This window comes from Prunus dulcis, chromosome 3 (assembly GCF_902201215.1).
Source record: "Prunus dulcis chromosome 3, ALMONDv2, whole genome shotgun sequence".
NCBI classification, from domain to species: domain Eukaryota; kingdom Viridiplantae; phylum Streptophyta; class Magnoliopsida; order Rosales; family Rosaceae; genus Prunus; species Prunus dulcis.
This window is the reverse complement of record NC_047652.1, coordinates 188,266-212,342: the sequence shown is the minus strand read 5'-3', so window position 1 is coordinate 212,342 and position 24,077 is coordinate 188,266. Positions and strand designations below refer to the sequence as shown.

Below are 24,077 nucleotides of genomic sequence, written 5' to 3'. Positions count from 1 at the left end.
CCTGTGCAATGAGTCCCTTCTTTGAATCTTGAATCTGACACATTCCTTCTTTAATTGTGAACTCATAGCCTTTTTCCTGAAGCTGCCCCACACTTAATAAATTGCTTTTTAAATCTGGGACATAGAAAACACTAGAGATGGTTTGTGTAGTGTTATCCTTAGTCCATATTGAAATATTGCCTTTTCCCATAACAGAAATTGCAGAATTATCACCAAAACGAACAGTAGATCGAAAAAACTCATCTAAGTAAGAGAATGATGACTTGTTACCGCTCATATGGTTACTGCATCCTGTGTCAATGTACCATACATCCTGATGAGTGTTCTCCACGGCTTGACACACCAGCAAAAGTGTAGCTTCTTCTTCTTTCTCTGTAAAATTGGATTTTTCTCCCCTTTCTCTATTCATGTTAGTGCGGCATTCAGAACGGTAGTGACCATATCTACCACGCCTATAGCACTCAATATTTGATTTGTCGAGCTGTGACTCATGATAACTTTGGTGTCTGTATAAATCTTTGCCTCTGTTGCTGGAATCGTGATTTCCTCTATTGCTGGAATCGTGATTTCCTCTATTGCTGGAATCATGATTTCTACGGCCGGAATCATGAGCACCTCTGCCTCTACCTCGTCCACGTCTGGAACCTCTCCATGATGATGATGAGTCGTTGCTGGTGGAGACTTTTAAAGCTTTCTCTTCTTTTGAAGTGTCATGACTTTTGAATTTCTGCTCATGTACCAACAGTGAACTTTGCAATTCATCTAATGACATTGTTTCAATGTCGTTTGCTTCCTCAATTGCACAAACAACATAGTTAAACTTTGGTGACATTGAACGCAGAATTTTTTAAATGATTGTGACATCATCCATCTTGTCACTTTAGGTTCGTTCTGATTGCATTTTATTGAAATGCTGCCCTTCATTTGTAAGTCATAAAAAATAAAATAAAAAAATAAAATAAAAAAATAAAAAAAATAAAGATGAAAAACTCAATATCAGAAAAACACTCTAACAAGTACAAATCCCTAAAATAAATTACATAAATTAGAATACGCTCGACACTCTCAACCATATCTCCTAACAACTCTTGTACAGAAGATAAAAATAACTTATATAAACATCACGTCATCTATCGTCATCCGAAAGTAGCAATGTGCCTCCATTCACGAGATCATTGCAACCGAAGGTCCTGGTTCTTTGCAGAGATTAAAGTTCCTAAATGTCTGTACTTTTATACGTTCAAAAACTTTGACCCGTATGTTGCACAATGACATGAACTAAACCATCCACACTTCCTGGCATCAATTGGCTAACAAATCATCACCTTCTAATCAAAATTAGTAGGGATGTCTAATTCTCCAAATTTGTTGATTTAGTACTTAAACGGTTTTCTGCGGACCCGAAACGTACTAGGAAAATTTTATCCACAAGTCATTGTGAATAACTTGACGCCAATAGTTAAAGCTAGAGTAGAGCTTACGATGTTGAAATCTGTGCCAATTACCGAGCTTAAGCCACTCGGTCTGAAAGAATGGTGTTGAATCCACGAAATCACATTTTGTGTAAAAAAAAAAAAAACGCAAGGCCAAAACTGAGCCAAAGCAATTCATGCAATATCAATGTCACACAAGCTTCATCTCAACCATTCAGAATGCACGCTCATATAGCTTTAGAATACATCCACACTACTATGACTGGATAAGTTGGGGGCACTTGGGTTACTTTTGAACTACCAAGTATGTCCTTCGTTGAAAGGGTTGTTGCAAAGGAAACTAGCCAAATTTGCATATAAAAGTAGCCAAATTTGCATATAAAATGAGGCTAACACAACACCACCGAAATCAGCAAAAACACATGTCCTTCCCCCTTCCAATAGTTATTAAAATGAACATTCAAGTCGATATTCATCTAATGGAAAAACCCATATCATAAACAGAGTCCAGTAAATTCTAATATTAACTAATCTAACTAGCCAACACATTTTAAGAAGAAATCACAGGATAACTAAGTATTTCGGATTCGATTCTTTTGGGTGCCTGCGAGAGATAATGATTATAATTTTGGGTAACAATCATTCGAGCAGGAGCATTGGCTAAAAAAAGACCCATAACCAAAATGTGCAACTCCAGACTGACTCCATTAGATTGTTAAAATCAGCTGATACTACTAGTTAATGTCTAAAATCTAAATGATAAAAACCATCCAAGAAACCGATAGCACCATCCACTTCCTACTCAATACACATGAGTAGCCACATAGAATTCATGGATCTTAAATTCACAAGCAGAACACAAACCCAGTAACCTTCCTTCCAAAAGGTTGAGTTGTGGCTGTGTCCATGGTGCCATTATGGAGGGACCAGATTGACAACAAATTGGGTCTCTTAACCATATAACATAATCAAATAAAACTAATGTGTCTCAAATAACTTAAAGCGAAAAATAATAGCCAGGTATATGATAATATAATAGCATTTAAAAACCAGCACAAAATCACTGTCTGAAGATCCAATCCAGTGCGTAAGACACTTAAAACACATTAAACATATCCATACTTGAAATTGGGAAAATTTAAAAATTAAAACTCATCAGATCGTTGTTCGCTAATTTTACTACCAAAACAGCAAAATGAACTAGTTTTATAACCAACCAGAAGAAAATCAGTCGACGTTCTGCATAATATCTTCGGCTGTGAACTTAGTACCCTTATCCTTGTCTGCAGCGGCACGACCCTTGGCCTTGCGGTCCAGCAGCGCCTTCCTATCCTTGTCCAGCCTGAGCTTGGTGATCACCACCTTGGATGGGTTGATGCCCACGTTCACCGTCGACCCATTGACCTTCTCCCTGGTGATGCGCTCTATGTGGATGACCCATTTGCGCCTATAAACCTGGACCACCTTGCCCTCGCGACCCTTGTAGGTCCCACGCACCACCTGAACCTCGTCATCCTTGCGAACCGGCATGGACCGGACATTGTACTTGGACCGGAGGTCTGACGAGATAGGAGAGCTCATCAACACACGGCGGACGCTCGACGGCGCCGTGAAATGAGCCTTTCGGTTCTTGCGGCGAGAGCTGGTCACTCTTGGATTGTACTTCATCTTCGCTCTCCTAGGGTTTGCTCTCCCTGTGACGGCAAATAAGAGAGTGAGGTTTGGCTTAGGGTTTTCTAGGTTCCTTTATAAAGAGGAGTTGGAAATGAAACGACGACGTATGGGACACTATACAAAAACGAAAATCATGGACGGGTTTCAAACTAAAAGAAAAGGCATAAAATTTCGGAAAAAAATAGAGAAAAGAAGGAAAACCATAAATAATAATATAAAAAATTCAATTGAATTCCTTCTTTTATTAAAAACAAAAATAAAAAAGAAGTATACAAAATGCTTAATGGACTTCATATACTTTTGCTTAGGTATAGGGTAAGGATCAAATCAGTTCGGTGTGATTAGGGGGTAGGGCTCGTTAATGGGCCGGCCTGGGTTAGTTCAGTTCAAATTTAATGGGTTTGGGCCATGTCGGGTCGGGGCTTTAAAAAGGATAAAGAAAATATTGGACCGGGTTTTTTTAGAAAATTCAAAACCCAAGCCCGACCCATGAGCCAGGCTTGAGAATGCCCATTGGGCTGGGCCGGGCCTAAACGGGCCCTACTTCATTAAAAAAAATCATAAACTTATTCAGAAGGGCATTTTAGTCTAAATTTGATATTAAACTCACTTAATTCCAATATTTTCACATCAAACAAAATTCATAAAACACCCAATAAAGTCACACAACTTATAAGGTTTTCCACAAAAATAATAAAACCAAGTATTATTTTTGAGGTTATTACATAATTAGATCGTAATACGTTTTAAAAAATAATAAGTATCAAAAAAATATTTTTTTAAAAGATGGTATAAATAAATATGCAAATATTTGGTGATGTGTTCAAGAAAAGCATAATTATATTTGGTGGTACGATTATGTTTCGTGATAAAATTATATATATATATATATAAAATTGTTGAATTAATAATTGACACAAATTACTAAGCATCAAATTATAAACTAGGAATGAGTAAAGAAAAGTAAATGAAATGAAACAAATTATATATGTGATTTAAGTGATATAATCCTAAACCTAAACTCTTATTTATATATAATTATATATGTATGCGGGCCTAATGGGCCGGGCTTTTGTGGGCGGGCCGGGGCCTGGCTTTCTTGGGCTTAATCAGGCCAGGCCAGGCTTCAGACACCCAAGCCCAAGCCTAGCCTAGCCCAAGGCGGGCCGGGCTATCTCAAAGCCCATAACGGGCCGTGCTTTTTTTCGATGGGCCGGGCAGGCCCCCATCGGCCCATGAGCCCGTGGGCCAAATGATGAGGCCTAATTAGGGGTGGTCAAGGTCTTTGATCGATTTCACATCAAAATCACGACCGAACTAATTACAATGTAACAATTTGGTTCAGTTCAATTTTGACAAAAGTAATGAAGGAAATCGAACCAAACTAAACTAATTTAAGACGATTTGGTTAGGATTGATTCTGTCGGTTTGGGCCTAAGCCCAATTCTCTTTCTTTTTGCATTTTTTCAACATTGTTTGCCCAATTACAATCATTAAATTCACAACTTTCTTCATACGTAAATCAATTTCTAAAGTATTAAACCATCATAAAACTCAACATGCCATAAAACTTCATATTTCAATAACTAATATATATCAATTCAAATATTCATATATAGTTATTACTTAATTAGAGTATTACACATGTAAAATATAATATAAATAAATAAATATACACATAAATGGTTCAATTTGGTTTAGGCCGATTTACATAAGCTCAAAACCAAATCAAACCAAACCATATACAATTTGGTTCGGTTTTAAAGCCGTTTGATAATTGTGAAACATTCAAAATATAACGGTTCGAGAGAAAGAGAGAGTCAAACTCGTTAACTATATCAACTTCTTGGTAGACCAAAAATCTCTACTGTTAACCAATACTTTAGGAATATATCAATATACTGAACTTTTAAGTTATTTTGGATTCTCAGTATGGTGACCCCATTTTTTTGGGTTTTCATTCCATACTAAACAATGTCAATTTTTGTTCTTTATCAATTATATTCAGGTCCAACGTTGAGGTTAAAACTTATGATTATGTTCAAAATACATATGGATGCAATTAAATTGGCTCATTGCCAAACAAGACATTATTTATATGAATTATTTATCAAAATAAATATATTAAGTACTTACAAAAAAATGGGGGAAGGAGGAGTTTCTCAAATTAAGGTGTGGGATAATTTGCTATGACGCAGTCCACTAAGGTCAGCTCCAGCGCAAGGGGCAAAGGCAGGCAAAAGGCAGCCCCATGCCCAAAAATCCTCTCTAGTGTGCAGGGTCTAGTTCGGGCAAGGGGTGGGACACACAAGCCCAAGCAAGAATCGCCTGGGCTGTTGCCCGAAGGTTGCTGACACAATGCTAACGTCAGCAACCAAAAAAATTGAAAAAAAAAAAAACGAAAATTTTCAAAAAAATTTTAAAAATAAATACAAAGCCATATTTTTTACTTCCCACACCAAAAACTCTATACAAATTCATCTCATCATATCTCATGTGAATAGTATTTGCCCTTGCCCTTTGGGTTAGAAACAAAAAAGACAAGAGCTGCCACTATTCACGTGAATAGTGACAAGCCTTGCCTTGCCTTGCCTTTGCCTTGCCCTTGCCCTTGCCCTTTGAGTAGGAGGTGCTCTAATGGCTTGTCATTCAACTAGTTAAATCTTTACACATATATTAATAATTAAATATAAAATTGTTTCTAATTTTCAATATAGTACAAATATTCAGTGGTATGGAGATAATGAAACCCGCTCTTTAATCAATACTTGTGGTTCATGTGCATTAAAATTCATCTCTATATATAGAGCAAAAGACAAAGAATTGTAAAACATTCAAAATACCAAAAAATGCTATGTGATTTAAATTAAACTCGATTAGTTAACTAATTATTTGAATTATTTTTAAAATCCAAATATCATATAGTGAGTTTGTCTTGTAAATTCATAGAGAACATTCATATCATCATTCTTATATAGCCGCATGGATAAACACACAAATTTCTCTAGAAATGAAACCCCTAGTGCTAGCACTTTGATTTAGAAAGTTGTATCCTAGTGGAGCAAACGCCATATTTAATTTCATTATTCTATTTGTTGTTTAAAATATAATTACTAATTAAAGTAATTAAAAAAGGCTAACATATTACTTAATTACATATATTAAATTCAAGAAGTAGGTGAAAAAAAGTAGAGAAACAAATTATATATTTTTTAATATTATTTAAAAAAAACCTGTCCCGACAAAAGTTCGTCAGCACATATTTATGCCGGTGAAATATTTCAGATTAAATTTTCATTTTTTTTATAATATTTACTATTTCTAAAAAAAAAACAGAATAGTCAAGCGATACGTACGGATACTATTTTTTTTAAAAATAATTAGAGGGTACGGCTATACTATTTATAAATACAAAAAAAGACACGCCTGGGCCTAGGTGCCAAGTGTCAAACGAGTACAGCCGTTCGGCGATACTATTTTTTTTAAAAAGAATTAGAGGGTATAGCCGAGCGGCTATACAATTTTTAAAGCAAATAAGGGAAAAACTAAGTATAGCCGAGCGGCTATACTATTTCTTTTTAGTATATATCATTTGTATTCAAGAATTATTACACGCATAATTCTCACATATTATTGAATACAAATACTAAAAAGAAATAGTATAGCCGCCGGGCTATACTTAGTTTTTCTATTATTTGCTTTAAAAAATAGTGGCTATACACATTTTTCTAATTGTTTTTTTTATATATAAATTGTATAGCCACGCGGCTTTACTCATTTGACGCGTGGAGCATAGGCTTTGGGCGGGTCTTTATATATACATATATAGTAGCCGCTTGGCTGTACTAGATTTTTTTTGAATTTTTTTAAAGAAATTGTATAGCCTTTCGGCCATACGCTTTTTCCTTCTTTTTTTCCAATGGGCTTTACACATTTGACACTTGGCACCTAGGCCCTGGCGCGTCCTTTTTTGTATATATAAATAGTATAGCTGTGCGGCTCTACCTTTTAAAATGAAAATTTAATCTAGGAAATTTCGTCGGCATAGACCTGGATAGGTTTTTAAAAAAAGATATGAAAAAAAAATATAATTATTTTCTTTACTTTCATTTTTTGGCCTACTTCTTTAATTTAATACATGTAATTGATTAATATGTTAGCCTTTTTTAATCACTTTGATTAGTAATTATATTTATTAAAAAAATAGAATAATGAAATTAAATATGGCGTTTGCTCCATTAGGATACAACTTTCTAAATCAAAGTCCTACTACTAGGGCTTTCATTTCTAGCGAAATTTGTGTGTTTATCTATGCGGCTATACAAGAATGGTGATATGAATGTTCTCTGCGAATTTACAGGATAAACTCAAAACATTATATGATACTTGGATTCAAAAATAATTCAAATAATTAATTAACTAATCCGGTTTAATTTAAATCACAGAGCCCAAGAATCCTAAGGCCCAAGGCTAACCTTTTGATTAATTATATATATATATATATTACTTAACTATTACACACATAATTCTCACATATTATTGAATACAAATGATATATACTAAAAAGAAATAGTTTAGCGGCCTGGCTATACTCAGTTTTTCCCTTATTTGCTTTTAAAAATAGTATAGTCGGGCGGTTATACTCGTTTTTCTAATTAAAAAAAATCGTACAGTAGCACGGCTATACTTGTTTGGCGCGTGGTGCATAGGCGCTGGGTGGGTCTTTATATATACATATATAGTATATGGTAAATTCACACTTTTTCATATTAAAAAAAATTAAAATTAAAAGAAAAATCAGATGATAGACTATATTTTTATGGAACACAACTACCCATTATCTTTTTTAATTCTAAAATAAATGAAAAAATTAAATATAAAAAAACTCTCATAGGCGCGAAAGCGCGTGCGGAAAGGTTAATATTCATTAAAATAAATTTAATCAACATAAACCAAACCATCCATCCGATATGGTCAGTATGCAGATTTTTTAGATCAAATGCCACTCCTTACTTACACTTAAGAATTGATGGTTCACACATGAATTATTCTTCCAACAAAAAAGGAGTAAGGACATTTTGAGATTGATTTGTAAAATTTCCATATTTTATATTTTATTAGGGAGAACTTATGACCCAAGCTTTAGGGAAAAAAAGTATAACTTTTATAATTCAAGTTTTAACAAACAGTTTGAGCTTAAACCAAACTGAACTTGTCCTATAAAAACATATGAGCTGCTCATTAACTTCATGAGCCAAGTATATTAAAGTTAAAACTTGGGTCGCTTAATAAAATAAGCTTAATATTGTGTTTGAACCACATATGCCCGAGCATAATCGGTAAGAATTTAACAGTAAGGTGATGACCACGCATGTTGAATGGCCTTTTGGCATGAAACCGCCAAACCTGCCTCTTGCCAAACTAAATGGCCACACCAAACCTTCCTTCGGGAAAGGATAGGGACGGCAAGAGGTTGGGTAGGGGCCGGGTATGACAATATCATTCCTGTTCTCGCTCTCCATCCCCGCCCCCCGTCCCCGAACCCATCTTTGTTTAATAGATTTCGGGGATTCCCCATCTCCTTTCCCATCGGGGGACTATCCCCCATACCCGCCCTGAATTCCCCATTTTTTTACATAAAAAATATTTATCATACATTTTAACATTAAGTTTCATATTAAATTATCATTCAACACATCCAAATTAACAATAAAGTTCAATTCAACTATTCAAAATCACATCAATATGAAATTCCAAAGAAGATTAGGAAGAATTATGAGAGAGAGGTTCACTTAGGGTTAAACATAAATAAATAAATAAATAAATATATATATATATATATAAACATATATATTTTCGGGTCTAGTTCTGGGATGGGGATGCCAATACCATCCCCTCCCCATACCCGTCGAGGATTTTTCAAGTTCGGGGATCCCCATACGACACCGAAATCTCCCTCTGTTAGGGTCAGGGACTCGATGGGGACCTGCCCCTGCGAGGATTTTTTCCATCCCTAGGAAAAGAGAAGGCGCTCACCTTCGGTATGAAGAAGGAACAAAGCTCTTTTTTCGGTTAGTCACTTGCCGTACGACTTTTAGACAAAGCGCTTGTGTGCCACTGAACCCTAAGGACACATGTCGGCACGACAAGCAATGCTATTAGTCCTATATCGAAGAAATCGCAAGGGATGCTTCCCACCTCGTGTCTATAAATAGGGTAGTTGCCCCAATGCAACAATAATATTTAATTATCACGTTTACTTTTACTTTATCGAATTAATCCCTCAACCCATACTAGTGCTAATTCAAGCATCGAAGTGCCTTCATTTAGGACCACATCAGTGCCTAAGTTCTGACCGTGCATCGTTGATCAACCCTAGACCTACTTCAAGTTGAACCAATTTTTGGACATCAACAAATTTAAATCGTTTTACTTACAACCAAGTTGGAGCATGCCAAAAAATGAGCGGAATGCAGCTTTATACTAGAGCCCGTCAGTCACTGAGCCGAGGAATTAGTGTTGGACTGCTAGTAATTTGGTTTACAAAAGCGAGCGCCAAGCTACGACGTCGTTGGATGGCCACGTCAGGAAACACCGTTGGCTTATATGAGTTGGTTGTTTCCAATCAAAACAAGAAGCGGAGCCAAGCATGGCAGTGACAAAAATCGTAAGGTAAAAATCTTTACCGCACATTTGCCCAAATTGCCGAAAATCGCAAATGGGTTCCCAAATTTCCATGTCCAAATCCTCCTAAAACGTAAAACGTATATATAAGAAGAAAAAAAGATTAAGAAAAACACGGGGCAAAGGCCAAGGACAGAAAAGAAAGCTTCTTCAAGTCAAGAAGGTCTTTGATTTTTCTGTGTTTCAAAAAAAAAAAAAAAAAAGAAAAAAAAAAACCTCAGATTCTCTTTCTCATCAATCCTCCTCATTCGAGTCTTCGCCAATTCTCTCTCAGCGTCAGGCTCAGGTACGCCAATTTATAATTTCTTCTTTGCTTCTTGATTTAATTCCAGCTGAATTCCGATTCTCAGTGTATTATATAACCCTAGATCCTTTCCCTGATTACATTTACATTCATAGATAAGTCCAATTGAATCAATTCACAATTGTGAATTTCTCTTTGTCTTAGATTGACTTCTGTGTACAAGAGCGGATATCTAAGCAGTGAGAAGAAGCTTCTACTGTAAAATGATCGGGACCCAGTAACGTGTTGCCCTAAATTCCATTCCATTTCATTCATTTTCCTCTTAATTTGGACTGGGGTTCTAGGAGGTTTTTGCTTATCAAAGGCCTCCGATTTGATTATACTGTCTTCAAAATCTTCGCGTTTCAATAAGATCCATGTGTGCATCTACTTTTCACACTGCTTCATATCATCCTTCAATTCAATTTATATGAATTACTCGTTTAATTTGCCTTCAAACTCGAAGCCCTCACTTTCTACAACTGGGTTTCGACATAATTTGCTGCTGCTTTTCCTTATTAAATTGTAATTATCGATCCTGGGTTCTTGAGCTTTTTTAGTTTTCAAGAGAGAAAGTTTCGAATCTTTGATGGCTAATCCACGGCAGCCTTCCATTGGATACTCTGTCTCTATCACTCCCTCACACCCAGACACAACATCGCCCGACCCCGAGAAAATTTCCATACCTCCACCAACTTTAATTACACCAGGAGCTCCCAGATTTCCTCTGCCAAGGTTTCAACAGGATCAAGCTCCTTCTCCATCACTCAAAACCCCAAATGCATCATCACCAGCAAATGGGTTGAAAACTGGCAGCCCTATTCCTCATTTGAGTACTCCACCTGGACCTCCTGTCTTTACTTCCCCTGTCCGGCCTGCTGCTGTGCCTTTTCGTGCTTCACCTGCAACTCCTCAGCCAGTTGCTTTCTCCCCGGGCTCATCTTTGCCAACATCTTCGCCCCTCAATTTTTCAAATGGGTCACATGAGTTGCAGCATGAACTTTCTAATGTTACAGAGGATGATATAGCGTCTGTTGGAGAATCACCATATGTCCTATTCTCAGCTCATAAGGTATCTTTCTTGTTCTCTTTGGTTTCCAACCTTCATGGTTTCACTATCTGTTTGTTAAGTAATGTAGCGTGTTTTGGATGATGTTACACGCACACACATACATATATATATACTGAGTTGATTTTTTTACTTTCTTAAACTTAAAAACTCTAGATTCTTTCACCACCCATGCATAATAAGTGTTTCTGTAAGGACATCTTAGATTTCCATATCTGTGTAGTGTAATCATATATTCTTTATCTCATTTTCGCAATAATTTATGATTGAAAAGATTTTATTTTCTTCCCCTACATAGTTAAAAATTAATCGAACCTTTCTCCTATCCATATTGTTATATAGGTGTTGAAACAGAAGAAACAAGCAAATATACCCAGTTTGGGTTTTGGGGCATTGGTTTCACCTGGAAGGGAGATTTCACCAGCTCCTCAGATAATACAACGTGATCCTCATCGCTGCCACAGTTGCGGAGCTTATGCAAATATCTACTGCAATATCTTACTAGGCTCAGGTCAGTGGCAGTGTGTAATTTGCCGAGAGCTGAATGGAAGTGAAGGCGAATACATAGCTCCCAGCAAGGAAGATCTTTGTAATTTTCCAGAGTTGTCATCTCCCATGGTTGATTATGTTCAAACTGGGAACAATAGACCCGGTTTTATCCCAGTTTCTGATTCAAGAATGTCTGCACCTATTGTTCTTGTCATAGATGAGTGTTTGGATGAACCACATCTCTGGGATTTACAAAGCTCCTTGCATGCTTTTGTCGATTCACTTCCCCCAACAACGAGAATTGGAATAATACTCTATGGTCGCACAGTATCAGTTTATGATTTTTCAGAGGAATCGATTGCATCTGCTGATGTGCTTCCAGGAGAGACATCACCAAGTCAGGATTCCTTGAAGGCATTGATATATGGAACGGGTATATACTTGTCTCCAATGCATGCTTCACTGCCTGTAGCACATGCCATATTTTCATCATTGAGGCCATACAAATTGAAGATTCCAGAAGCTTCTAGAGATCGGTGCCTGGGCACGGCAGTCGAGGTTGCTCTTGCTATAGTTCAAGGGCCATCAGGAGAAATGTCTCGAGGAGTAATTAAAAGGTCTGGAGGTAATAGCAGAATCATTGTTTGTGCTGGTGGCCCTAATACATATGGTCCTGGATCTGTTCCTCATTCTTTCAGTCACCCAAATTATCCTCATATGGAAAAGACTGCTTTGAAATGGATGGAGCATCTGGGTCACGAGGCACACCGACACAATACAGTAGTTGACATTCTATGCGCTGGGACATGCCCTGTAAGAGTACCTATTTTGCAACCTCTTGCAAAAGCTTCTGGGGGCGTTTTTGTTCTCCATGATGACTTTGGGGAAGCCTTTGGTGTGAACTTGCAAAGGGCATCTACCAGGGCAGCAGGCTCCCGTGGGTTCTTGGCAATACGTTGTTCCGATGATATTCTCATAACTCAAGTCGTGGGTCCTGGTGAAGAGGCACATATGGACACTCATGAAACCTTCAAAAATGACACTTCTCTTTACATACAAATGCTTAGTGTTGAAGAGACACAGAGCTTCTCACTCTCCTTGGAAAATAAGAGGGACATTATGACCGAGTATGTGTACTTCCAGTTTACAATTCAGTATTTAAATGTGTATCAAGCGGATATATCAAGAGTAATTACTATTAGATTGCCAACAGTTGATAGTGTTTCAGCATATCTTGCAAGTGTTCAAGATGAAGTGGCAGCAGTTCTTATTGCGAAGAGGACTCTCTTGCGAGCTAAAAATTATTCTGATGCAATTGATATGCGAGCAACAATAGATGAAAGAATTAAAGATATTGCTTTGAAATTTGGTTCTCAAGCACCAAAGTCAAAGCTTTATCGGTTCCCAAAGGAGGTCTCTTTATTGCCAGAGCTCCTGTTTCATCTAAGAAGAGGCCCACTTTTGGGAAGTATTGTTGGCCATGAAGATGAGAGATCTGTATTGCGGAACTTGTTTTTGAATGCATCCTTTGATCTCGCACTCCGAATAGTAGCGCCTCGTTGTCTAATGCATCGGGAAGGGGGAACATTTGAGGAACTACCAGCTTATGACCTTGCTATGCAGTCAGATGCAGCAGTTGTTCTTGATCATGGCACAGATGTCTTCATTTGGTTGGTATGTCCTTTCTGCTCATATGATTGTCATTCTTTGTGTGGCATCTGTCTGCCTTTTGCGTGTTTCCCCCCCTTTTTTTTTCTTGTTCCTACTGCTTTTTTTTGCTAACGAGAAGGGCCAAAACCTTGTCATTTCTGACATATTTGGGCTTACCTTGAAAAATATTATTACTATCAATGCCTCAAAAAATATCAGAAATACTTTCTCTGCCTCTGATATATGAACTTATGTACTATATGTAAGTGCAGAATCTAATGCCGTCACATGCAGTGACAGTTGTATCACTATTCATAATTTTGGAATTTTCTAAATCATTTTCTTTAACTCATTAGAAAATCTTGATGACCTGTTTTTGATACTTGTAAGATGATTTGGAGGCTAATAAAAGGCCTACTAAGGTTCAGATTTTTGCTTCGTTTGTGGCCTCTGGGAAAAATAATACTTGTGAGATGCTCTAAAAAGAAGACTTGTGCATGTTCATCTCTTGTTCTGTACATTGGTGTCTTTATTTAAATATGATGATGAAAGTATTCAGATTTTTTTTTCCTGCATTGCTCGTTCACTACATGTTTGGACCAACTTGCAATTGTTTAGTGTTGTGGGAGATTGACCTAGAAACTACTACTTTTTTTTTTTTTTTTTTGGGAGTTGAGCTAGTAAGAAGATGATTACTCTGTGATGATCTTCAGTCACCGTCGTTTATTGGACTGTTTTAATTCAGACAATTAACAGAATAGGGAGGAAGTGGATTTCCTATGGGAAAAGAGCATATATTTGACTTCTTTATGAGCATTATATCTCTTACGGAGAGCTTGAGGGTTTTGGGCTTTGGCTGTTCCTCCTTATTGCACAAAACAAAAGTAAAGTTGTAATAAAAACTTTTTCTCAAAAGGAATAGGAAAAAATAATAAAGGCTGGGTGTGCGACCCTGGTGTGATATAGAATTCATACGATGACGAGAAACTGGAAATGTATGTATTGTTGAGCTTTTGACATCTGTTTGAGCATCACTAAGAGCATTCCTGGGTCTTTGAACTCAAATTTTGGTTTCTTTTGTTCCTTGAGTCTCTCTGTTCAGAAATATAATTGATATTTTCAGCTCTTATTCTTTTCTTATTTTTCACCTTAAACACTTTTTAACTGGTTTATTCAGGGTGCTGAACTTGCTGCTGACGAAGGAAAAAGTGCAGCTGCATTAGCGGCTTGCAGGACATTAGCTGAAGAGCTCACCGAGTTGCGGTTTCCAGCTCCTCGGATCCTTTCATTCAAGGTTATTCCTTTCTATAGTCTTTCATTGCTCCTTGTCAATTTCCTCTGCCTTTTTCTATGCCTAGAAGTAATGAAGATGAACCTAATGGTTTGGTTGTGAAACAGGAAGGAAGCTCTCAGGCTCGATATTTTGTATCGCGGCTCATACCGGCACACAAGGATCCTCCTTATGAGCAGGTGAGGGTGGAGACAATAAACAGGGGTGAATGTGGCTAGTTTTCTCCACAATCCTAAATGGTTTCCTACATACCTTGGTGTGAATCACAAATTTAACTGTTGCATATTGGTATTGCAGGAGGCAAGATTCCCGCAGCTACGAACTTTGACAACAGAACAGCGGACAAAGCTGAAAAGCAGCTTTCTCAATTTTGACGAGCCTAGCTTCTGTGAGTGGGTGCGAAGCTTGAGAGTGGTGCCTCCAGAACCAAGCTAGATGATCTTTACTTTGTTAAACTTGTTGGCATAATGCGGCTTCAAGAAGGTAGCGTTGGAAGTTGTATCAGAGGAAATTGTGGCAAAGGAATTTTTCTTCTTCTTCTTTCGTTTTCACTGTTAGAGGAAATTGTAGTTAAGATGTGTCTTGAGAGGAAATGATATAGCTCCCATCATCATCAATGTGATGAACCATCAACATCATCCAGTAGTTGATTTTATGCTGCTGAGGCAAAAGGAGGTGTTAATAGTGAATAATGGATTATTTATATACTCATGGAAAAAAGAAAGGTATTGGACTTGAGTGATTTCTCTGTTTGTTGCAACTCCTCTCTTCATGCAGAGAAGAGAACTGATGTCCTAACTGTATCAAAGGCGTCACTGGTATTGGTATTGGTAGTAGGACAAATCGAAGGTGAAACATCCTCACTGAGCTCACCATCGCCACCGTTAACGTTGTTACCATGATGATGATGATGATGAACTACATGGCCATGTCGAGCACTCAGAAAATTTAGCATTGAATTATTGGATCAGTACATGTCTTGAGAAGATATGATTGGTTTGGATAATTGCTCTTCTCTCTTGTTTTGTTTCCTCATCTCTTTGTTCTTTTCCTTTTCTCAGTAGTTTCTTCTGTTTGCTCCATCGTCATTTGAGGAATTGATATTATCTAGGTCTTCTTCTCAATTTATATTTATATAGCTAAGGATCACTAGTAATATTTTTGCTTCTTGTTTTAAATATCCTATTCCTCCAAACCGACTGATCAAATCCAATTGTGGTCAATTTTCATCGACAAAAAAGAGTGATAAATTGATGGACTAGATTAGATCCACGAATTCCATGATCGACATGATAACACAGATTGGGATTGAATTAGGTTTTAAAACATTTATGCATGTATATTTTTCCGTCGTTATTAAAACCGACCATCCAAATCAATTTAATCCTAGTAAATTGTAATGACATCGGATTGGCCTAGATCCGCCTATGTCTAGATTGAATTAGATTAAACAAATGCTCAATTTCTTCTATATTGGTTCGGATATGAATTAGCTAAATGCTAATGATTTCCAAAAAGTCAGAACGATATGAATGACAGGATACCAAATATTTCTAGAGGGCGGAGAGGGCGATGGTATAACCGTCACTTAAAAAATTACGAGCTAAGATCTCTACTTGACTTGATGAAGATGATTCCAAGTAGCTAATATGATCCCTAAACAATATTACAACCATTTTTTCTAATTGCTGTCTATTATTTGCTCCTCTAATATCTATGTAATCTAACTACGTGTATTTCTGTGAGAAAGAAAGAAGAAAAAAAACCGGTTTTTGTCTTCATGTTCTGTAATTTTTTTTTTTTCCTTTTTGGGTACCAAACGTAAATTCCCCCTCACTCACCTTATCCCCTCTCGTTTCATACTTGAGAACAAGCCTCTGGATCCTGGGCTTTTCTTTCAAAACAGAGAGAGCATGAAATGAAACTCATCCTTTTCTCAATAATCAAGTGGTTGTGAATTCAAGACAGGAAATTTGAATCCCTGACTTCATAGCCGGAAGGAATAATGGCGGCGACACATCTGTGTGAGTCTCCTCTGGTGAAGCATCATCACCCTTGTGTTTCACTGTCACCCCTGTGCTCTTCTAAGCTTTCCCATACCCTCCTAGACCTCAAAAAGTCCCACTTGGCTACCTTTTCTTTCGGCGGAAAAACCTTTCAAATGCCCAAAACATCAAGAATGGCAAGTCGAAGAAGGCGACGAATGCAAGCAGTGGCTTCGTTGGGAGGTTTGTTAGGTGGGATTTTCAAAGGGACTGACACTGGCGAGTCCACGAGGCAGCAGTATGCTTCCACCGTGTCTGTCATCAATGGCTTGGAAGCTCAGATGTCTGCACTCTCCGATTCTGAGCTGAGAGAAAAGACACGGCTCTTTCAAGAACGTGCCAAGCAGGGCGAGTCTTTGGATTCTCTTTTACCTGTGAGCATTTTGAAACTTTGTTGCTTCGTTTATTATATCTTCTATTCTCACTTTGTGGTGTTCTCTAGCATGGTAATTAAACATGGGTTTTGTGTTTTTGAATGTGTTTATTGCTCAGTCTGGGGATGCTACTGAATTGTTGTTGTTGGATAACTATTTTAATGATGATTGTTTGAATGATCGAACCAATTCCTCTAAGGTGTAACTGTGGCTTACATACTAGTTTTTCATTTATAGTTGAAGTGCTATATTTGCTTTCAGTATATTTATAACCAAAGAAGCACTACCATTTCAGGAAGCATTCGCTGTCATAAGAGAGGCTTCGAAGAGGGTTTTAGGCCTTCGTCCCTTTGATGTCCAACTCATAGGTAGATATCCTTCACTCTCTGCATACTATCCGAATCTTGCTCAATTCTTCCCGTCAAGATAGTTGAATGAGCATTCAATTAAGCTCCTGCTATTATATCTTTGTTTACACCACTCATTGTCGCAACAGGAAAATCACCTTTGTGCTAAAATATGTATATGATTGTGCCTTCACTTATCGGATCTTACTTTTTGATCATTTAGGTGGCATGGTTCTTCATAAGGGGGAAATAGCTGAAATGAGAACCGGAGAAGGAAAAACCCTTGTTGCTATCTTACCAGCTTATTTGAATGCATTAATTGGAAAAGGTGTTCATGTTGTTACTGTCAATGATTATCTGGCCCGGCGGGATTGTGAGTGGGTTGGTCAAGTTCCTCGTTTCCTTGGATTGAAGGTTGGCCTAATCCAGCGTATGTCTCGTTCTTATATATTTGTTGTACCTTGCATTCTGTTTCCTTCTATATCCATTTCTATTGGTTGATATGTAGGAGCAAGACTAGCTCCTAGAAACTTGGAAATTGATCAATTGAGTGCTTGATGCCTCACTCTTCCTGCAATTTGAAAGTCTAATCATTCCCAGTCTACTTCATTTTAATATTCTGGAACTTAATTTTTCAAAAATAAGATTATTGAAAATATTATTTAGAGCCTAGTTCTTGGTCAGTTATTGTTTGTTTGCAAGTTTACTGAAATTTTTCTAGGAGCGGGTGTAAACTGAAAATTGTTGCTGGTTATTGTTTCTACATATTGCTTGTTTTCTAATTAAGATTGAAATAATTACCTAACAACTGGATGTTTTCCGTGAGCAGAGAATATGACAAGTGAACAAAGAAGGGAGAATTACTTATGTGACATCACATACGTTACCAACAGTGAGCTTGGTTTTGATTACTTGAGAGATAATCTGGCCACGGAAAGTAATTCTTGGTTTATTTGCTAGTTCTGTCTTATGTTACTTTGTTGCGAATAATTTCAATCCATTTGATGTTTAACTATATTATTCTAGCTGAATGCATTTCTTCATATGTACAGAGTGTTGAGGAGCTTGTCTTGAGGAACTTCAACTACTGTGTAATTGATGAGGTTGATTCCATCCTCATTGATGAAGCAAGGACACCTCTCATAATATCTGGACCTGCAGAAAAACCTAGCGATCAGTATTATAAAGCTGCAAAGATTGCCGCAGTCTTTGAGCGAGAGATACATTACACTGTAGGACTGCTGTATTATTTGAAAGCAGAAGTTTCTCTATTTGAAAGGATTCATAGATTCCAGGTGCCATTAATGGTAAATTAGTTGTTCTAGTTATATTCTTACCGAGCTTTTTGTTGCAGGTGGATGAAAAGCAAAAAACAGTTCTGCTCACAGAACAGGGTTATGAAGACTCTGAAGAGATTCTGGGTGTAAAAGATTTATATGATCCCCGAGAACAGTGGGCATCTTATGTTCTGAATGCAATAAAAGCGAAAGAACTCTTTCTTAGAGATGTAAACTATATCATTCGTGGCAAAGAGGTTCTTATTGTTGATGAGTTTACAGGTCGAGTTATGCAGGTGATTAGTGCATTTTTTTTCCTTAATTATTGTTAGAAGTTGGCAAAATAATTATCTCCTTTTTAATAGTGGTATATAAACTAATTGCCATAGGTACTAATAAGGAAGGTATAAAAGTCAACTATACTAGTAGCTATTACAACTAATATACAGCTAATTAACTTTTTAGCCTATTCTGGTCTTTACTCTTAACACTTTCCACGTATCAGAAAACATTTTTCAAGTAGAGTTATCTTATAAAATTTCCAATTTGCAGTATATTGACTTTCCTGTGGCAAACATTAAGGTTATATTTGTTAATCTCTCATGGGGCAGGATTATAGTGGCTTGTTATTTGTCATTTAGGGGAGGCGATGGAGTGATGGACTTCACCAAGCGGTTGAAGCAAAAGAAGGTCTGCCAATTCAAAATGAAACTGTAACACTGGCTTCAATTAGCTACCAAAATTTCTTTCTCCAGGTTGGAGCATTCTATCTCTCATCTCAATAAGTGTTGCATCTCTAGAAATTTGTGTTCTTGAAATTAATTAATTAATTTACCTGTACAGTTCCCGAAACTTTGTGGGATGACTGGCACTGCAGCAACTGAAAGCACAGAATTTGAAAGCATATACAAGCTTAAAGTTACAATTGTGCCAACAAACAAGCCTATGATTAGAAAGGTATGCTATACTGTTCTAGCATACCATTATAAAATGATGATACTGGGCCGTAAAAATTGTACTACAAATATGTACTCTTATTTCCATTTCTCATATATAATTGGTTTAATAATTCGGTTTGAATACCTTGTATAAAAAATATAAGTAGATTTGCATAAGAGGTGATGGTTTATTTTACTATAATTAGGTACAATGCCTTTCAAGTTTCTCATCATCTCTTCAATCTCTTTCTCAGGATGAGTCCGATGTAGTTTTCAGGGCAACTACAGGAAAATGGCGGGCAGTTGTAGTAGAGATTTCTAGAATGCACAAGACAGGTCGTCCTGTACTTGTTGGCACAACTAGTGTTGAGCAGAGTGACTCGTTGTCTGAGCAGTTGCAAGAAGTTGGAATTCCCCATGAGGTGTGGTCTCCTCTGTCATTATGGTTTAAGTTCATTACTTAGGGATTTTGTACATATAATTAAATTATTTGATGTACAATTGAGAGTGAAGTTAATCTTTAAATGATTTTTGTTTCTCTAACTTTGGATAATTTTATTTAGAAACTGTAGAATACTATATGTCCTTTGTGAGAGGAAATTTAGTATTTTTGTTTTTATTTTTATTTTTTAATGTAGGTTCTCAATGCAAAACCAGAGAATGTGGAAAGGGAAGCAGAAATTGTAGCCCAAAGTGGTCGTCTAGGGGCAGTGACCATTGCGACCAATATGGCAGGTCGAGGAACTGACATTATCCTTGGGGGGAATGCTGAATTTATGGCAAGGTTGAAGCTTCGGGAGATGCTTATGCCAAGGTATCATCTGAGCTTCAAGAATATTTTTATTTATATTTATTTTTCCTGTAAAAGTTTACACCCTTAGACATCCAGTCTGGACTCCCTAGTGCTTAACATGTTGGAAACTTGGACTTAAATGTTTACCAGACATCAATACCGCCTAGAAGATTGTTAGTCATAGAAAACAATTACTAGGACTTTAGCTCTTAAAAATTCAATAAACATCAAATATTATTTCAACATTGAACATTTTACTTCCATTCTACTTTAGAGTCTTCAGATCTTTTCTTATTATTTTTTTCATAAGAAACATACTTCCATTAAATGAAAATGAAATAGTACATAACAGAGGACAAACATAGTCTGTTGATCAATGCCTAGGAAACATGTTTTAGAGTATTGAGAATAACTTGCATTAAAGGAAGAATCAATTACCACTGAGTTTATTTGAGTCTGTTGCATGGGGTCTTGTATTCTGGCAATTATAATAATTTATTTTCAAATACTCCTCAGGCTTTTGTTTTATTTTTGTTTTTCAAAAGTTATCTACGGTTAAACATACATTTCATTCTGCTTATAATTTTCTTGCAGAGTTGTTAAGCTAACTGAAGGCGGTTATGTGTCAGTGAAAAAACTTCCCCCAAAGAAAACATGGAAGGTGTGTTTTTCCTTTTTGTTCTGATCTGTAATTTGTTTTACTTTAGGCACAAAAGTTCAGATATTATAAACACAAACTCGCATTGTTCAATGATTTTATTATCTTGAAACTCAGAATGACTTTTCCAGGTGAATGAAAACCTATTTCCGTGCAAACTGTCCAATGAAAAGACCAAGTTGGCTGAGGAAGCTGTAAAGTTAGCTGTTGACACGTGGGGTCAGAGATCATTAACTGAGCTTGAAGCAGAGGAGCGTCTATCATATTCTTGTGAAAAGGTGAATCTCTGATGCTTATCTGGAATTTCTCTCCTTATACTGCTGGTTGGGGATGACTAAATCTTTGCATTTGTTAGGCCCCTGCTCAGGATCCAGTCATAGCCAAACTGCGGAGTGCCTTTCTAGAAATTGTTAGAGAGTACAAGGTCTACACAGAGGAAGAAAGGAAGAAGGTTAGTTTCGTTCCACGAAATAAATTTTCTCCAACTCTCTGTATTAGTCTTGATTATGTTTTTTATATTTCTACATTTCTGCAGGTTGTGTCAGCTGGTGGGCTTCATGTTGTGGGGACAGAGCGCCATGAATCTCGCCGAGTTGATAATCAGGTTTAGGTCTTGGAAAGATTAGTTATACTGTCTTCAGTTAGCTCAGGCTCTTCTATGACTTGTTTTCAGTTGAATTTCCTTGTTTTCTCAACATGCTTTAGACATAAGAGTTTTCCTGCCAGAGAGCATGCCTCGAAATTGATTTTAGTAATTTGTATCTATGTAGCTGCGTGGTCGAACTGGCAGGCAGGGGGACCCTGGAAGTTCTCGCTTCTTCTTAAGTCTTGAAGATAACATCTTTCGAATATTTGGTGGAGACCGTATTCAGGTTTAAACTTTGATTCTGGGTTTCTAATTGCTAATGCTGCTGTAGGCCTGTTAACAGACGATTGTTTTTGCAACATGTAGGGTTTAATGAGAGCTTTTAGAGTTGAGGACCTACCAATTGAGTCCAAGATGCTGACCAAAGCACTAGATGAAGCTCAACGGAAAGTGGAAAATTATTTTTTTGACATCCGAAAGCAATTATTTGAGTTTGATGAAGTCTTAAACAGCCAAAGAGACCGTGTCTACACAGAAAGAAGACGGGCCCTTGAATCTGACAATCTCCAATCGCTTATAATTGAATATGCTGAACTAACAATGGATGATATCTTGGAGGTATGTGGGCCAAGCAAATTTTTTTATATATTTTAAATATGTTTTTTATAAAGATGTCTGTTCTGATTCTTGGGTCTGTGAAATCATTTTGTTTATAAATAGGCAAATATTGGTTCAGATGCTTCAAAAGAAAGCTGGGATCTTGAGAAGCTCATCAAGAAACTTCAACAGTAAGTTGCATCTTTCAATCTCTGTGCTTGTGCAAAAACTGTAAAGAAAAGATTGTCGGACGAATCATGGTGCATCATGTCTTTCTTATTGTACCATGCAATTACAGAATGCTGAGTTTTTAAATTCTCCCAGAAAACCTATTACTGTATAAAAGAAGATTAACTATTTAAATTGTTGTAACTGCCAGAGTTTTGTTAAGTTCTATATATATGACTTTTTTATGCGAATTCCTACTTTCTTGATGAAGGTTGCTTTATGCATGAAAAATCTTCTTTTTATGTCAATTCTATGATTTATCTCCTTGTTTGATTTGGCTCTTAAAAGATTTCTAATGACAACATATTTCTTTGGCTTTAGATATTGCTACCTATTGAATGATTTGACACCAGACTTGCTGAGGAGCAAGTGTTCAAGTTACGAGGATTTGCAGGACTACCTTCGTCGCCGTGGTCGTGAAGCATATTTGCAGAAAAGGGTCAGTATAATAAGTTTCCGTAAGAAGACATTTCCAGATTATTGGGATTTTTTTGATCTCAGCACACTTGGAGTGATGTTTCATTATAATTAGATGGGGAAGCTTATGCTAATTATGATTACGATTCTGTTAAATGTGTGAGCCATGAATGAATACTCTGACATATAAGATAACCACAACTTGCTGCTGAGAACTGTGAGTAGCTCTTTGAGAAGTTAGTTTTGTGACCTTTCCTAAGTTGAATATGTATAATGGCACACCAAGTCCTACAACTGATTGCCATCGTTTGTTAAGACTAGTCTTGGGTTTGCAAACTAGGCTCGATAGTGATGTTCTGAGAGGCATATAATTCTGCTAATTTGTGTTCTGCGTGGTATCAGTTCCTGATATTTTTGATCTGTGTATCAGGATATTATCGAGAGCAAAGCACCAGGCTTGACAAAGGATGCTGAAAGGTTCTTAGTTTTGAGCAATATTGATCGCTTGTGGAAGGAGCACTTACAAGCACTTAAGTTTGTTCAGCAAGCTGTGGGATTACGTGGATACGCACAAAGGGATCCACTTATTGAATATAAGCTTGAAGGCTACAATCTTTTCTTAGAGATGATGGCACAGATAAGAAGAAATGTTATATATTCCATATACCAGGTGTGTATCGAATGAACACTTATGACTTTTTCATCAGAAACATGTTGGTCAAACATACCAAAATTTCAATTCTGATTTTGTTTTCGGTGTTTTATTATTTGGCAGTTTCAACCGGTGCTGGTAAAGAAGGATCAAGACCAAAGAGAGAATAAGAGTTCAACAGAAGTTGTCACAAATGGTAGGGGTAATAATAACCCTGATCCAGTTGACGCCATTGAGTCTTCTTCAGCAGCTGCGACCCCACAATCTAGTGCTTGAAACCTACACACGGTTATTCCCTGCAGAAGTTCATAAGGAAGAGGTCCAGAGATGGAAGCTTCATTCCATTATGTTGACTGGTATATATTACTGTACAATTTGTTGTAAAGTAAAATTTTGGAGTCGGTGTAAAATCTCTAAAACATTTTCTTAAAAAGAGAAAATGGGGGATGGGGTTTTATCTACTGTATTATTACAAAAAGGTGGACCAAAGATTGACAAATTTGTTGTAACACTTAGGTGTGGGATGCAAGTACATTGTTAATCATAATGAGAACAAATTGTAAGATTACTGTATTTCTTCCATTCATTGGCT

At 36.9% G+C, this 24,077-nt stretch overlaps 3 protein-coding genes across 4 annotated transcripts; 2 read left to right on the top strand and 1 right to left on the bottom strand.

Moving 5' to 3' along the window:
* Positions 1-2,443: 2,443 nt before the first annotated feature.
* LOC117623567 (60S ribosomal protein L26-1) lies at positions 2,444-3,202 on the bottom strand. The gene has a single exon (XM_034354595.1). It carries the CDS (start codon positions 3,099-3,101, stop codon positions 2,661-2,663), a length of 441 nt encoding a protein of 146 aa, XP_034210486.1. The 5' UTR covers positions 3,102-3,202; the 3' UTR covers positions 2,444-2,660.
* Positions 3,203-9,754: 6,552 nt separating this feature from the next.
* Positions 9,755-15,729, top strand: LOC117621356 (protein transport protein SEC23-2). 2 transcript variants are annotated; one of them, XM_034351782.1, is made up of 6 exons: positions 9,755-10,077; positions 10,635-11,146; positions 11,486-13,306; positions 14,460-14,576; positions 14,681-14,752; positions 14,871-15,729. In XM_034351782.1, exons 2-6 carry the CDS (start codon positions 10,664-10,666, stop codon positions 15,006-15,008), a joined length of 2,631 nt encoding a protein of 876 aa, XP_034207673.1. In that variant the 5' UTR covers positions 9,755-10,077; positions 10,635-10,663; the 3' UTR covers positions 15,009-15,729. The 2 variants fall into 2 exon arrangements, with proteins under 2 accessions (XP_034207673.1, XP_034207672.1); XM_034351781.1 differs by having other exon boundaries at positions 10,240-11,146.
* Positions 15,730-16,329: 600 nt separating this feature from the next.
* LOC117621480 (protein translocase subunit SecA, chloroplastic) lies at positions 16,330-24,058 on the top strand. The gene is made up of 20 exons (XM_034351983.1): positions 16,330-16,992; positions 17,288-17,360; positions 17,563-17,769; positions 18,169-18,272; positions 18,392-18,571; positions 18,694-18,912; positions 19,258-19,371; positions 19,460-19,573; positions 19,809-19,976; positions 20,193-20,368; positions 20,942-21,008; positions 21,137-21,283; positions 21,361-21,456; positions 21,541-21,609; positions 21,776-21,877; positions 21,958-22,209; positions 22,312-22,379; positions 22,738-22,855; positions 23,264-23,503; positions 23,609-24,058. The coding sequence occupies exons 1-20, from the start codon at positions 16,579-16,581 to the stop codon at positions 23,759-23,761; spliced, it is 3,081 nt and encodes a 1,026-aa protein (XP_034207874.1). The 5' UTR covers positions 16,330-16,578; the 3' UTR covers positions 23,762-24,058.
* The last annotated feature ends 19 nt before the right edge of the window (positions 24,059-24,077 follow it).